This window comes from Notamacropus eugenii, chromosome 3 (genome assembly GCF_028372415.1).
Source record: "Notamacropus eugenii isolate mMacEug1 chromosome 3, mMacEug1.pri_v2, whole genome shotgun sequence".
In the NCBI taxonomy this organism is placed as follows: Eukaryota; Metazoa; Chordata; class Mammalia; order Diprotodontia; family Macropodidae; genus Notamacropus; species Notamacropus eugenii.
In genome coordinates, this window is record NC_092874.1 from 448509617 (window position 1) to 448525805 (window position 16189).

At 36.1% G+C, this 16189-nt stretch overlaps 1 protein-coding gene across 3 annotated transcripts in view; it reads left to right on the top strand.

Moving 5' to 3' along the window:
- The window catches only part of CNTN3 (contactin 3), a 429998-nt gene that overhangs the window by 183019 nt on the left and 230790 nt on the right, over positions 1 to 16189 (top strand). For all 3 annotated transcript variants that reach the window (XM_072598650.1, XM_072598651.1, XM_072598652.1), the window contains exon 4: positions 1807 to 1982. In XM_072598650.1, the coding sequence (XP_072454751.1) occupies positions 1807 to 1982 (176 nt within the window). The remainder of the gene's footprint in view (positions 1 to 1806; positions 1983 to 16189) is intronic.

The following is a 16189-nucleotide window of genomic DNA, read 5'->3' on the forward strand; positions in this document are numbered from 1 at the left end:
CAGGCCCACTCTTGGTGCTGCCACCCTACTCTCCTGGCTGGCTCCCACCCTAGCCATCCAATTGGTATCCTGAGATGCCTTGTGCTACAAAAAATGTCTCACACTGACTTTTTGTTGGCTCTGCTCTTCAAAATTTGATTTAAGGAGTTATTTTAAAGTTGTTTGAGGAAGAATGTTGGGAGAATTTGGTTGGGCTGCTGCCTGTTCTCTTCCATCTTGTCTCTGTCCCTGCCCCCTATAACTATTTTACTTTTCATAGATAAGAATGTCTTCCTTCTCTTCTTTTCATTTTAAAATAAAAATGACAGCCAGTCTTGCAGAGCAGCCAAAACAAAACTGCAAGAATGCTTTTTTTTAACTGGATGCCTTTTAAGTTAATGACTCTTTAAACATTCCAGTCTCATAGTATTGTTTGAAATTTTACATTAATGATTTTTCTCTTAACAGTTTTAAATTAATATAGATTTCATTAGAGTTATTGGATTCTCAGACTACATAAGGACCTCCATTTGCACAATTCCCAGAAAGTATTTGTAAATCAATTTTAGAAAATTCAGATCACATTTTAAATTCCATAGTAGATATTACATAATGATTTTACATTTATGGTTGATCCTTTTGTTAGGATTCCTTTGATAAAAAACAATAATATAAAGAACCTTTATTTTAAGGTTTTTGAAAAAGTTCTCTGCAAATCCTTTTTCTTTTCAACAACCCCAAGAGATAGATGTTGTTAATTGTGCAGATGAGGAAAGAGGAAACTGAGGTTAAGGGAAGTTGTGATTTGCCCAGGGTCACATGGCTAATAAGTGTTAAAGGCCAAATTTAAACTGAGGTCTCTCCAGCAGGAAGACCAGCTTGCTATGTGCTGTACCACCCAAATGCCCTAGGGCTTCTTGACTCTGAGTCCATCACTCTGTATACCATCTGACTTAGGATGAGCCAAATATTACTCCTGTTTAGTAATGGTAGCTTTGTTTTGCTGAAGGGTGAGAGAAGGAACTGAATTTTCCAATCCTCCATTCAAGCAACTTTCTAAGGAGCTTGGGTTGTAAAGTAGTTGTTGATATGCATCAGTATGGGGAGTTTACTCCTCTCTGAGTTCCTTGGACCATTAACATTACAAAAATGTTCCCTCTAAGTTCCCTTCTCCCACAAAATAAGATAGACAAAACAAACATATGATTCATTCCTTGGAGGAATTGGGCACCAGAACAAGTTCACTAACTTACCTAGTCATTCCTCCTAGCAGTGGCAGAGCATTATTTCCAAAATAGTTCCTTGTGATTTAAAAGAGTTGACAATATCTTTAGAGAGGTATACTTATACAAACAAATTGAAACAGATTGTTGAACAACTATTTGATTATTAAATATGCTTAGCTGATCTGGATAAATTAATCTTGAGAGAGAGGAAAATCCTGAAAAACCTAAAACTATTTTCCTCTGTAAATGACAGAATATTAGACATGAGTATCTAGATTGCTTTCCTCAAATTCCCCTTACCTTTTGCCTCTTTACATATATCCTAAATGTTTAATATGGCCCCAGGGTAAAGTGCTCATGTCTGAAGAAAATCTACTTGGAAAAAATGCCATTTCAAACTGACACTTGGCATTTTGGGTACACTTTGAACATGTTCTGATTAAATACTCAGGTATCTCATAAAAATGCAGACTTTATGAAGCATCTACCAATTCTTAAATATATAACATGATTAAAGTTGGCTTGATAATGAAAATTTATCTTTCCTGATTTAAATATGAGAACAGAAAAAGTAAAAAAAAATATGAAATTTATTTTTCAGATGGCAGCTCAATGGAAGTGACATTGACCTAAGTATGGAATATCGTTATAAACTCAATGGAGGAAATCTTGTGGTGATTAATCCAAACAGAAATCGAGATACTGGTACTTATCAATGTTTTGCATCAAATTCTCTTGGAACAGTTGTCAGTAAAGAAGCAAAACTTCAGTTTGCCTGTAAGTTGAAACTCATAACCTATTGTAAGTAAAATGATATAGAATGTATAGTAATTTTCCATTTCTTGAGAAAAATATATGGGATATTAAACATGTGTCTACTCACTAATAAGTTGATAAGGAAAAAAATATTGACAGTGACCCTGGAAAATATCATAAAACATCATGAAAAAAATATTGGCGATGACCCTGGAATAAACATAAAATATCATAAAGATCTCATAAAATAGAGTCAAGGTAAAATTTGCTCTTCTATTTTCTTGCCCATTTGTTCGGAAATTGTGTTTATGAGCAGTTAAGTTCAATGCGACAAGTGCTATTAAGCAGATACTATGTATGTATCAGAAAATATGTTAGATATCAGGCATACAAAAACCAAAATCAGACGGTTGCCTTTCCCTCAAGGAACTTATTCTTTATTGGAATTTAAAGAAATCCAAAAAATTTAAAGCCAAGATACTAAGTATTCTCCTAGATGTAGTAGAAGACAGAGCAGTATTCCTGATCTGGTTAGGAAACAAAACCAATAGGGGAGAAATTATTAGAGAACAATAGACACCTATATACCAAAAGTGAGCAAATAAGTTTGGTATATTTAAGGTTAGAAAGGAAAAGGGTAAAGCAGGAGATAGAAAAATAGGAAAGACTGGTTTATTATTTGCATGCTTAGAAAGTGATTTCATTTGTATCTGAAGGATTATTCCACTGTTTTCTTAATATAACCAACCATAAAATCCTTTTCTTTAGCACAAGTAGGATTTTTTTTAACTTGTCAGATTTACTTAGCTATATGATAAGGATGTTTAGAAAAGGAGAAGGTTTTGGAGTAAAAAATAATGAATTCTACTTGGAATATATTTGTTTGAAATGCCTATGGGCCATGTAGTCTGCAATATCCAGTAGACAGTTGGAGATAGACTGTGGAGATGACGAGAGACTCCTCGACTGAGATGTACACATCTGGGAGTCATCTGCAGAGTGATGATAGTTAAATGCATTGGAGAGGAGAAGATCACACAGAGAGTATAGAGAAAAAAGAGAAGAGGTCCACAGTAGTCGTAGGGTAAACCTACAATTAGTTGGTATAAAATGGCTTAAGATCCAGCAAAAGAGATAGAGAAAAAGGATTCAGGTAGGTAGGAGGATAGCCAATAGCTAAAATTGTATGAAGTCTCAGAGATGAGCTAAATATCTAGTTGAAGAGGGTGGTACACAGTGTTAAATACTGCAGAAAAGTAGAGAGAGAAAATTTCAATTTAGTTCAATAAACATTTATTAAGCACCTACTTTGTGGCATGGTAGCTAGATAGCACAGTGGATAGAGTGCCTGAAGTCAGGAAGACTCATCATCCTTAGTTCAAATCTGGCCTCAGAAACTTACTAACTGTGTGACTTGGGCAAGTTACCTCACCTTGTTTGCCTCAGTTTCCTCATCTGTAAAGTGAACTAGAGAAGGAAAAGGCAAACCCCTCCAGGATCATTGCCAAGAAAACCCCAAATGAAGTCATGAAGAGACTGACAACTGCAAACAACTGAAAAGCAACAACTTTATGTCAGGCACCATGCTAAGTGCTAGGAAAATAAATAAGAAAAACATGATTGTTTCTGCCCTCAAGGAATTTATAATCTAACGGGGCAAGGGGGGAGAGGAGAGAAACAACGCACAAAATGAAGCTGAAAATCAAGGGTTGGGAGAATGAGCACGTACTTTTCCACAGAGTGGAAGACAAACAGAGCTGTTGATGGGGATGACAATTGGGAAAAGACCATTAGATTTGGCAACTGAAAGATTACTGTAACTTTGCAGACAGTACATTTAATTGTATGATGAAGCAGAAAGTCAGTCAGCAAAAGTTTAAGAAGAAAATAACAAGAGACAGAAGACAAAATTTATGTAAATAGCTTTTTTCCAGCAATTTAACTGAGAGAGAAAAGATATAGCATGATATCTATTAGAGATAGTAACATCTATTGAGGTTTATTATTGTTTTAAAGGACAGAGAAGCCTAAATGGGGAAGGAATCAGTGGAATGGAAAAAGTCGAAAACCATAGTGTGGGATAATAGTGAAAGCACTTGTCTTACAAGTTGAGATATCAGAAAAGACATCAGAAATCCTACTCAACAAAAACCTTGCAGGTTTAAGTTTGCTTGTACAATTATCAGCAGTCTCCCTATTGCCAATCAGTTACTGGTTTGCCCACAAAAACAGAAAGAGAACTGACCCTGGCGTCATTGGACTTCTGTTTAAATCCTGCAAATGGTCCTTATTGCCACCGTGACCTTATGCAAATGTCAGCCTCCCTGGGGTTCAGTTTCTTCATCTGTAGAATGAAAGGGCTGGATTAGGTGACCTGAGATCCTTCCCAGCTCCAGGTCTATAATTCTATCACCCAAACTGCAGGATATACTTTATTACGGCCATTGAAAAACACCAAGGTAACCCTTTATTTCCTTTAAAAGTTTCTACTATCGACTAAATGTTGATATGGAATAACTATTTATTTGCATGAGATGTTGGATTCTCATTAAGTTGTACTGCAAACAATTTTCTATTATTTCAATATTTTTCTTCATTTATTTATGTCTTTTAAAGTCAATTAGCTTCCCTCAGTAGTGGGTAAACGTTGACTTTATAGCTTTGGAAAATTATGTTTATAGCTTTCTTAGCCTAATACATTGCACTCTGTGGTGTTAGCAAGGTTGGATGGAATTAGTTGGAAAGGAATGATGAAGTGTACACAAATGTTAAAATACCTAGGAGCCCAAGTCCCAGATTAGCTGGGTGTTTCTGCAAAAAGAAAAATTGCCAAGACCTAATTAGCTAAATTGTAGCATAATCAGTGAGAGCCTCTTTCGATGAGCTGCTCGAGGCCATGTGATTTCTCATAACTTAGTAGTAAATCTCATCTTTGAACATAAGTGACTTTGATGAATCTCAAAGCTGGTCTGCTCTGATGATCTAAAAACATACTTTTCTTTAAAAACTTGATGCATCCTTAAATCATTTTCCCATTCATGTTTCATGACCAACAAAACTTTCATCAAATAGTCATGCTTTTTGTTTAAATCAAAAAGAAAATCTGGTTTTGATGAATCCAAAGGAATATAATGATATACTGCTATTGAAACCATGACCATGCCTGAGCACTTTCTCAGACCATTGGTTTTATGCTTTAATATAAAAACCTACTAAATATATGGTTATGTGTCTTGTGCTACTGAAAAACTGGTCTGGTTAATGGGATCACTGAGGTTTGTTTTAAGAGAGAAAGGCTACAGAAGTAATTTGCTCCAAGGGCTACCCTGGAACAACAACTCTTTGTCATCATGTTTCTGAAGTTGGGATGATTGCCTAATTACCTACCACATTCTCACACATGTGATAGATTTGCTGATTTATAAAGTATGTTTCAATGGATTTGTAAACTTCAGAGAATTATACAAAAAGTAATTCTTCTTCTTCTCCATATTTTTTATTTAATGAAGTTCAGATAGAAAGACAGAGACAAGTCACTCTTTTATGCTTAATGTTCCATAGACTATTGTACAGGTGAATACAATGATTGCTCTACATAATTGAATTAAAGTATTGAGACACAAGGGCATCTTCAGTAAGCTGAGTGAAAGCAATAGCAGATAGGAGGCAGGGAAGATATGTACTTAATCGTGTTGATTTCTTTGGGAGCTTTCACTTCATGTTGTTTAGAGACTAAGAGTTTGATATAGTGATATCTAATATAAATAATAAATACTATTAGTGGTAGGGGAGAGAGAGAATCCTCAGAGAACTGAGATATAATGATAGGGACGGAAAAGGGCTAGACCCTCTAGGTGGAAAGTGGAAACCAAAGAGGGGGCCAAGGTCCATCCTTGTGTGTCTGTGTGAAGTCTTGTCCCTTCCTGATAAGCTTCTCCTTATACTATAAACAAATACTTCTCCTTGTACTATAAACTCCTCCTTATACTAGAATTAAAAAGAAATCTTACCTTATTGATATCTCACTGCAGTTAAAAAAAACTCAACTTAAGTTTGTCTCTAAACTTGAGGGTTTTTTTTACTCTGTAATTGTGATGATCATTTTACTTGTCTCAATTTCCCTGAGACTCAGTAGCCTCACCTGCAGAATGAAATATAAACACAAACACACACTCACACACACACACACATCCACACGTGTACCATATGAGCTCTTAAGTTTCTCTTAGTTCTAAAAATTCTGTGGTTCTGTAACTGAGCATAGAAGTTTAGATAAAATGTCAGTTCTTCCATAAAGGCTAGATTGCTACTATCCCAAAGCTCAAAAACACTGAGTTAGTTGGGAGGAAAATAATTCTTTTAAAAATATATTTATTTATTTTTAGTTTCCAACATTCCGTTCCATAAGCTTTTGAGTTCCAAATTTTCTCCCTCTCCCCAAGATAGCATGCAATCTGATATATCCTCTACATGTACATTCCTATTAAACATTTTCACATTAGTCATGTTTCAAAGAAGAATTATAACCCGTGGCATGAATGAAAAAGGAGAAACAAAACAAAACCAGACCAAAGGAACAAATAATGTGCTTCAATGCACATTCAGGCTCTATAATTCTTTCTTTGTAGGTACATAGCGTTTTTCATTCTGAGCCTTTGGGAGTGGTCTTAGAACATTACATGGCTGAGAAGAGTCAAGTCTATGGAACTTAGTCATTGCACATTGTGGCTGTAACTGTGTACAATGTTCTTCTGGTTCTGCTCCCCTTACTTAGCATAAGTTCATATAAATCTTTCCAGATTTTTCTGAAATCTTCCTGCTCATCATTTCCTATAACACAATAGTATTCCATTGGATTCATATACCACTACTTATTCAATCATTCCACAATGGATGGGCATCCCCTCAATTGCCAATTCTTGGCCACAACAAAAAGAGCTGCTATAAATATTTTTGTACATGTGGGTCCTTTTCCCAGTTGTATGATCTCTTTGGAATACAGCCCTAAAAGTGGTATTGTTGGGTAAAAATATTAGTTCTTAGCAAAAATTTGTCCCAAAACTTGCAATGGTAGATCTACTATTGTCATGATGCTTTGAGTCATTTCCCACCTCCAGGCAATATTTATTATTTTTGAGTCTGACAACTAAGAGACAAGTTTGGAGTGTGATTTTGTGAGGTAGAATAATTCACCATCTTGATCATCTTCAAATTCCTCCAAGACATATAATCTAAAAGCATGACTCTTGGCTCATACATGCCTCTACATGTTACGCTTATTGAAAGTGAAGATAATTTTCTAACCAGCTGATCTTCACTCCTAACAACCTCCAGAAATCCCTTTTTCATTTTGTTGAAATGTGAACCTTCTCATAGAAATAAATCTCATCAAGTTGAGAGTGTTACTTTCAACCTTTATCTTTTCAATAGCTGGGGTGTTTTTGCACTGGTTTCAGTTGTGTTTTTAATTCAAACTGGCCTTATAGAGAGATGCTTTTCATCAGGTCTAGATCAAATTATTCCAATGACGTTTTAATTTTGTTATCTACTGGATACCCAGTAAATTCAAATAGTTAAGAATAATTATCTGATTTGTGTACACATAGACACATTTCTTTTCTTTCTTTTAAACTCTTTTTTTGTTTGTTTCTGTGTTTCTGTGGTTTCATTGGTGTTGAAAATTGGGAAAATCAAATCAATTTTATTTTCTTATTGATTTTACTGTGTATCACTGACCATGTTTTTATAATTGTGATGTTTCATTTTTATCAATTAAATTTTGAGATTTTAGCTTTTCTGTAAATCACTCACTGTCTCTGAATTAAGTTTAGAAGTTCAGTTCTACTAATCATTTCTCTATTATTAACTTAAGAAAATCTGTTATTTTTGAAAGATACAGGTGGACACCAGGAAGTTTGGTTCACTATTGCTAAACCGTCCTTGAGGTAGACTCAAACAATGAGTATTTCTTAGCAATGGGATGGAAGAAGAAGCTGTTGTTAGCCTTTCATTCCCAATTTTCAGCCATATTGTCCCCACTTTGCCTATAATGTTATAAACTGTAATGTTTTCCCCAATTTTAAAGAAAAAAGGAGGAAGGCCTGTCAGATAAAGGGGGTAAAGTGCCCATCCTTTCTGTTCAACATCAGCCAAGAAGTTTTCTAATCTTTAATAATACATAAGATCAGGGCGGACAGAGGTATCAGAGTTGAGAGTCAGCAAATTCCCATCTGACGGAAGTCTGGTATCTCAGAAACTTGACTCATTCTTCAGGCTCACAACACACCATTCACCACGTCTTTGCCTAACTGTCTTCTATATGACCCCCCACCCCCACCCCATATCACTATGATTTCATTTTGATGTTAAGTGGGCTCAGTTCTGGGTAGAGAGAAGCACTTGTGGTGCATCACAAGGTATCAGGGGCCTTGGTTGCAGTTCAGGGGCAAAGAGGAGCATTAGCACTTGCAGCTGCAGGGGGAACAGGGGATTTGGTCAGAGTTGCAGGACCTAGAGGAAGGCTAGCACTTGTGAAGCTTTCCCCCCAAACCCCTCAAAATACCTATAAAAATGACTATAAACAAATTTTAGAGCAGCAGAAGCCACAAAATAACAAAGTGAGATTTCCAGCCCAAGATAATCTAGAAGGTCAACAAGAAAGGTCTAAGCTAAAAGTGGAATATAGCCCAACATGGGCCATGTTGGCACAGATGGGACTACAATAGGCCTCAGGGCACTGAATCACTGGCAGCTGTATTGGTTTCCAGGCTTCTCAACACACAAATGGCAAAGATAGCTTCAAAGGTCAGTGAGAATGTTATCTCACCTGCGTGACAGAGGAATGTGGTCCAGTCCCAGTCCCAGTCCTAGGGTGGCGGCAGCTACAGCTGCAGCTGCTTCTGGAGTTCTTGGAGTGGGGGAATCAAGCAACTGATCTGGTCCCAGTCCTGGGTGGTGGTCCTGGAGTGAGGAAGAGTGCTGGCATGGCAGAGCTGGTGGTGGCTGTGGAGAGGGAATCCTACTCCCAGTGCCAAGGAAGAAAATAGTACCTAGGTTTGCTCATAGACTAGAGCGCAGACCAGTCAATGAGAAAAAAAACCTCTCCTTGATCATACTGCTTTGGAGGAACTGAGAATTTACAGGTCCCCAGAAATATCTCTGAAAAGTAGCTGCACAAAACCCCTAAAATTGGGGCATTTCATTGTCCATTTAACAGAAATCTCAAAAGTCAAGTAATTCGCTGGGGAAATGATCAAAAAGGGGAAAAACAAGATTATAGGTTACTTTCTTGGTGCAAAGGTATTTTCTTAGGATGAGGAAGATCACACCATACAATTGAAGGAAGATCAAGACATACAACCAGAGGAAGACAACAAGATCAAGGCTCCTACATCCAAAGCCTCCAAGAAAAATATGAATTGGTCTCAGGCCATAGAAGAGTTCAAAAAAAGTTTTCAAAATCCAGTAAGAGAAATAGAAGAAAAAGAGGGAAGAGAAATGACAGTGTTGCAAGAAATTCATGAAAAACGAGTCAAGAGCTTGCTAAAGGAGACCCAAAAAAATACTGAAGAAAATAACACTTAAAAATAGACTAACCAAAATGGCAAAAGAGGTCCAAAAAGCCAATGAGGAAAAGAATGCCTTAAAAAGCAGAATTGGCCAAATGGAAAAGGAGGTTCAAAAGCTCACTGAAGAAAATAATTCCTTAAAAATTAGAATGGAGCAGATGGAAGTTAATGACTTCAGGAGAAATCAGGAAATTATAAAACAAAACCAAAAATGATTTAAAATATAGATGATAATGTGAAATATGTCATTAGAAAAACAACTTGTTTGGAAAATAGATCCAGGTGAGAGAATTTAAAAATAATTGGCCTACTTGAGAACCATGATATAAAAACAGCTTAGATATCATCTTTCAAGAAATTATCAAGGAAAACTGCCCTGATACTCTAGAACCAGAAAGTGAAATAGAAAGGGAAAGAATCCACTGATCACCTCCTGAAAGAGTTCCCAGGTCAAGGAGAAAATATTACATGCATCCAAAAAGTAACAATTCAAGTATTTTGGAAATACAGTCAGGATAACACAGTATTTAGCACATTCCACACTAAGGGTCAGAGGGCTTGGAATATGATATTCCAGAAGTCAAAAGAGCTAGGATTAAAACAAAGAATTATCTACCCAGCAAAACTGAGTATTAGGGGAAAATGGAATTTCAATGAAATAGAGGACTTCTAAGGATTCTTGGTGAAAAGACCAGAGCTGAATAGAAAATTTGTCTTTCAAATACAAGAATCAAATGGGACCAGAGACATGAAGTATGTGCCCAAGATTATGTAGAAAGTGGCAGGATTGCGACAGAAATGAGAAGGAAGTGGGAATAGATGACCTGTTTTTTTTTTTTTATATACTTCTAATAGTTTCTAAGTCTCTAATTCTTCATGTTATCTCAATTAACTATTCAAGGTCTCCAGGATTCTTGGACCCACTGAAACTGGAAGAAGTCAGATTCAGGTTATGAATTCTGTTTCCTTAAATAATCTTAAGCTGGTTGTTGGATTGTGTAAAACAACCATACTGTTATAGAGAGGATGCCAAACAAGATGAGGAGCCAAGCTAATAATAGCAAGCATTATTATCCCCATTTCACAGATAAGAATATTTGTGACTCAAGTCTACTAAAACTGAATGAATATTTCCTCACTGAAAATCCAGTGTTTATATAGATATATGTATATGCATATATATGTATATGTATATGTGCATATGTGTGTGTGTGTGTGTGTGTGTGTATGTATGTATATACATATAATATGCTAAACTTCCTGACTATTGTCTGAGTTTATCATGGCAGGGGATACTTGTTTAAAGCTATGTTTGTTTAGTTTTAATAAATCCTGAGTTACTAGAATGGATAAGAGGTCAACATCCATGCCATTGAGGGTACTCTGGGTATTCAAATAAACAGGCAGATACCACATCAATGTCTGTGCAAGACTGAATCAAGCAAAGACAATAACCACTAGTACCATGTAGAACTCTACTGTCATTTCCCACTTTGAATCTTTACTTCAGCTTCATTCAGTACTAGGACAGTTCACTCTGTGCCATTGCCTTTGAGTTCTTTTGTTCAGTCATTTCAGTCATGTCCAACTCATTGTGACCATATCTGTGGGGGTTTTTTGGCAAAGATACTAGAGTGTTTTGCCATTTTCTTGTCTCATTGTACAGTTGGTAATTATCTGAGGCAAGATTTGAACTCACGAAGATGAGGCTTTCTGACTTCAGGTTTGGCACTCTATCCACTGTGCCACCTATCTTCCCTTCTTTGAGCCTTACTTGTAACACAAAAGCCTGACACAGTGAAGAGTTTTGGATTTGGAGTAGCTCTTTTTTTAGTGCAAAGAAGTGGAAATTGAGGGGATGCCCACCAATTGGAGAAGGGCTGAACAAGTTCTTGTATATGACTATGATGAAGTATTACTTTGTTATAAGAAATAATGACCATGATGGTTTCAGAAAAATTTGGAAAGCTTATTTGAGCTGAAGTAAGCAGACTTAGGAGAACATTGTGCACAGTAAGAGTCACAGTCTCTTCAAGAACAAAGGACAAACCATGCAGTAAGGATGAGCTATGAAAGACTTAGCTACTTTAATCAAGAAAACAACCGAAGCTAATTCCAAATGACCCACAATGAAATACTATCCACCTCCAGAGAAAGAGAGAGCTAATGAACTCTGAGTACAGATTGAGGCATATGTTTTCATGTTATTTTTCATGCTTTTTTTTCCAACATGACTCATATGGAGCTATATTTTGCATGACTTCACACATAGAATTGATATCATATTACTTCCTTTCCAATGTATAGGGAAGGGTTGGGAAGGAGGGAGAGAATTTGGAATTCAAATTTTTAAAAAATGAATGTTAAAAATTTTTAAAGAATAAAAAATAGAACACACACACTCTCACAAAATTGGCCTGATATAATAGAGGCACAAAAAGTCACTGAAGAAATTAATTCTTTAAAAACAGAATTGACCAAATAGAAAAGGATATACAAAATGTCACTGAAGAAAATAAAAATTGAGCAAGTGGAAATTTTGATTCAATCTCTTCATGATACATGCAGAAACAATAAAACAAAGTAAAGCAAATTTAAAAATAGAAGAAAACATGAGTTATCTTATCAGGAAACTATCTTACCTGGAAAAGAGCATGGAAGGACAATTTAAGAATTATTGGACTACCTGAATTCCAAGATAAAAAAATAGCCTAGATACCATATTTGAAGAAATTACAAAAGAAAACTGCCCTACTCTCTTTGCTGCAGAGGAAAAAATACAAATGGAAAAAATCCACCAATGACCTCCTGAATGTGTTCCCAAAATGAAAACTTCCAAGAATATTATAGCCAAATTGTCACAGAGAAAATACTTTCAAACAACCTGGAAGAAACCATTTAGACTCGGTGACATCACAGTAAGGATCACACAAAATGTAGTAGCTTCCATGATAAAGAAATTCTGATCCAAGATAATTCCAAAGGACTCATGATGAAAATGCTATCCACCTCCAGAAAGATAGCTGATGAACTGAGTGCAATTTGAAGCATAAGTGTTTTCATATAGAAAATATGGAAATGTTTTGCATAATTTCAAATGTATAATTAATATGTTGTTTACTTTTCTGTCAGTGGGGAGAGACTGGTGGGAGGGAGAGAATTTGGAACTCAAATTTAAAAAAATTGTTAAATAAATAAAACATTTTTAAAAATTAAAATGTTACTGAATATATATTTTTTCTTGATATCTTTTTTTTTTTTCAGATCACCTACATTACCCAATTTATCCAGGGAGTATACTGAAATCACTAATGGTTAGTTTCAGTGTGAGCATTGTGCCTTAGAAATTGGCACACATTATTAATTATAGGTTCATTTGTTGTTTTGTTGATTTTCCAACTTAAGAAAGTAATGGAGAAAATGTTAAAGATGTTGATTAAACTTTATTTGACTTGCAGGGAAAAAAAAGTTTTGTTTTTTTTTTCTGGAGAGCTGGTTGTAAAATATTTATCAATACACCCCTGAATATATCCTTCCTAATGCCACCAGAAAGCCAGTTATTTTAATAAATGATTTGAAAAGAGGAAGAAGGAAAAAAGTTGAACCAAACATGCCAACATGCCTGAAAAGTCCAGTGCTTTATGCATACATGCTTGCATGTTTGCATGAATGTCTCTTACCATGCAAAGGAATGAAGGGAAGATGTTTTCTCCTATCTCTTCTGTAGGGACAAAGATGTTCCTTTTTGCAGTTTTCTGTTTTGATTGGTTTGTTTCCATTTTTCTATTTCTGTTGTTACAATCATTGTGTGTATTATTTTTTAGTTCTTATTATTCACTTTGCATTAGTTCTTACAAGATTTTCTATCCCCGATGTTCATCATTGGCATTACTTTTAGAACAGTGATATCAAACTCAAATCTCTGTGGACTATATATTGACTTAAAAAATCACAAATTAACATTATTTAGTTGCGTTATATTCTTTTTATTATGTCAAATATTCCCCAATTACATTTAATGTGGTTCAGGCTGTGCTCGGGTTTAATCATTTCAGTTATGTCTGACAAATATTGTTTAATTATATAATTTGAGGTCTTTAGGTGCTATTGTACCTTCATTCCTATTATTATTCTTCATCCTTTCCTTTGTTAGTCTAAAATTTTTGCCATATACTCTTTTTTCTTTTTTATTTTCCATGTTTGAACGAGACTTTTATTGAGTTACTCCACACTTGCTATTATCCAACTTTCAAATCCCTTCTCCCACATTTATGATTCTGAAACACTGCATCAGTGTTGTCCACATGGCACTCAGAGCCTAAAACAACTTTTTAGGGGTAAGCATTTTTAATACTAGGTCAAATTATGATCATTTTATGAAGCCAATATTTTATAGGGAAAAAATCTTTGTTTTTGTTTTTTTCAGAATTAAATTTATTTTCAGTTTTCAGCATTTGCTTCCACAAAATTTTGAATTTCAAATTTTCTTCCCATTCTCCCCCTGCTCCATTCTAGGACAGTGTGTTCTGATTATGCTTTCCTTCAATCTCCCCTCCCTTCTGTCACCTCCAATTAATCCCTTCCCTTCCATTTTCCTGAAGGGCAACATAGATTTGTATACCCCAATTGCCTATATATCTTATTTTCTACTTGCATGTAAAAACAATTTTTAACATTCATTTTTAAATCTTGGAGTTCCACATTCTCTCCCTCCCACACACCCTGATTGAGACGGCAAGCAATTTGATACAGGTTATAGATGTGTAGTCATGCCAAACACTTCCATAACAGTCATGCTGTGAAAAACTAACTGTATTTCCATTTATCCTGTCCCACCCTCCATTTATTCTATTCTCTTCTTTGACCTGTCCCTCTACAGAAGAGTATGCTTCCAATTACCCTTTCTCTCAATCTTCCGTCCCTTATATTATCCACCCTCTCTTATCGTCTTCCTCCCTACTTTCCTATAGGGTAAGATAAACTTCCTTACACAGTTGAATCTGTATGTTATTCCCTCCTGAAGCCAAATCCAATGAAAGTAAGACTCACTTATTCCCTCTTACCTTCCTCATCTTCCTCTCCATTGTAAAAAACTCTTTCTTGCCTTTTATGTGAGATGATTCTACCTCTCCCTTTCTCTTTGTCCCAGTACATTCCTCTCAACACTTAATTTTCTTTTAGATATTGTCCCTTCATATTCAGCTCACCCTGTGCCCTCTTTGTCTGTCTTTTTCTCTTTCCATACATAACACACACACACACACATACTCCCACAAGAATACATACACATATGCATATGCATGTACATATGTATACACACACATATATACATGTATATATGCACATATGTGTATATATACATATATATGTGTATACACACACACACACAAACACACACATCTTCCCTCCAACTACCCTAATACTGAGTAAGGTCTCACGAGGTACAAATATCATCTTTCCATGGAGGAATGTAAACAGTTCAACTTTAATAAATCCCTTATTGTTTTTCTTTCCTGTTTGCCTTTTCATGCTTCTCTTGATTATTGTATCTGAAAGTCAAATTTTCTATTCAGCTCTGGTCTTATCAACAAGAATGTTTGGAAGTCTTGTATTTCATTGAAGCATCATTTTTTTCCCCTGAGGTATTATACTCAATTTTTTTGGGTAGGTAATTCTTGATTTTAATCCTAGTTCCTTTGACCTCTGGAATATCATATTTGCTTCTATGCCTTAGCATAGAAGCTGCTAAGTCTTATGTTATCCTGATTGTATTTCTATAGTACTTGAATTATTTCTTTCTGCATGCTTGTAATATTTTCTCCTTGACCTGGAAACTCTGGAATGTGGCTATAGTATTCCTAGGAGTTTTCCTTTTGGGATCCCTTTCAGGAGGTGATCAGTGTGTTTTTTTCCATTTCTTTTTTACCCTCTGTTTCTAGAGTATCAAGGCAGTTTTCCTTGATAATATATTGAAAGATGATGTCAACTTATTATTCTTAAAAAATTGAGGGAAGTACTATGACTAGTATTTTCATGAGACAAATATTGTTGGGGGTGTAAGCTCAGTTCCATGTGGACAGTCTCGAGCAGGTAAAGGTGAGAGCTTCTAAACCTTAGAGTTCTCATGAGGCCCCCCAGGAAACAGCAGGGAATTGAGGAGTGAGATCTCGTGTATTTCCACCTCTTCCCGTGAGAATGTGATGGGAGAGAGCATCCCCGCCCTCGAGACTGGCCCGGATCTGGGCACACCTATTGTAATCTAACAGGCACGGTATTCAGGTGCAAACTATGCGGCAGGAGAGCTTAAGTAGGGTCAGGAAAGCCCGAAGGCGCTCTTAGTGCTGAGGGGCCTTTACAGGACAGAAGGACCCTCTTCCTCCTCTCTTCGCTCTTCCCTCTCCCCTCTCTCCCCACTTCCACTTCTGCTTTCATTCTCTTACTGTAAGATCTTTGCCTCCTTGGGAGATTTCTCTCTCTCTCCTAAGGAAGAGTTCCCCCTGCACATGTAACCAAGACCCTGAATAAAGCCTAACCCTTGTTTGACTCTGGAAAGTCTCTTCTCTCATACGTTTATCCGGTTTGGCCAGCCGAAGACCTGCGATAGGTAAGATAAGACTCGGGTAGCCCTCAGGCCTCTAGGCCTGGCAAAATATAGTATTA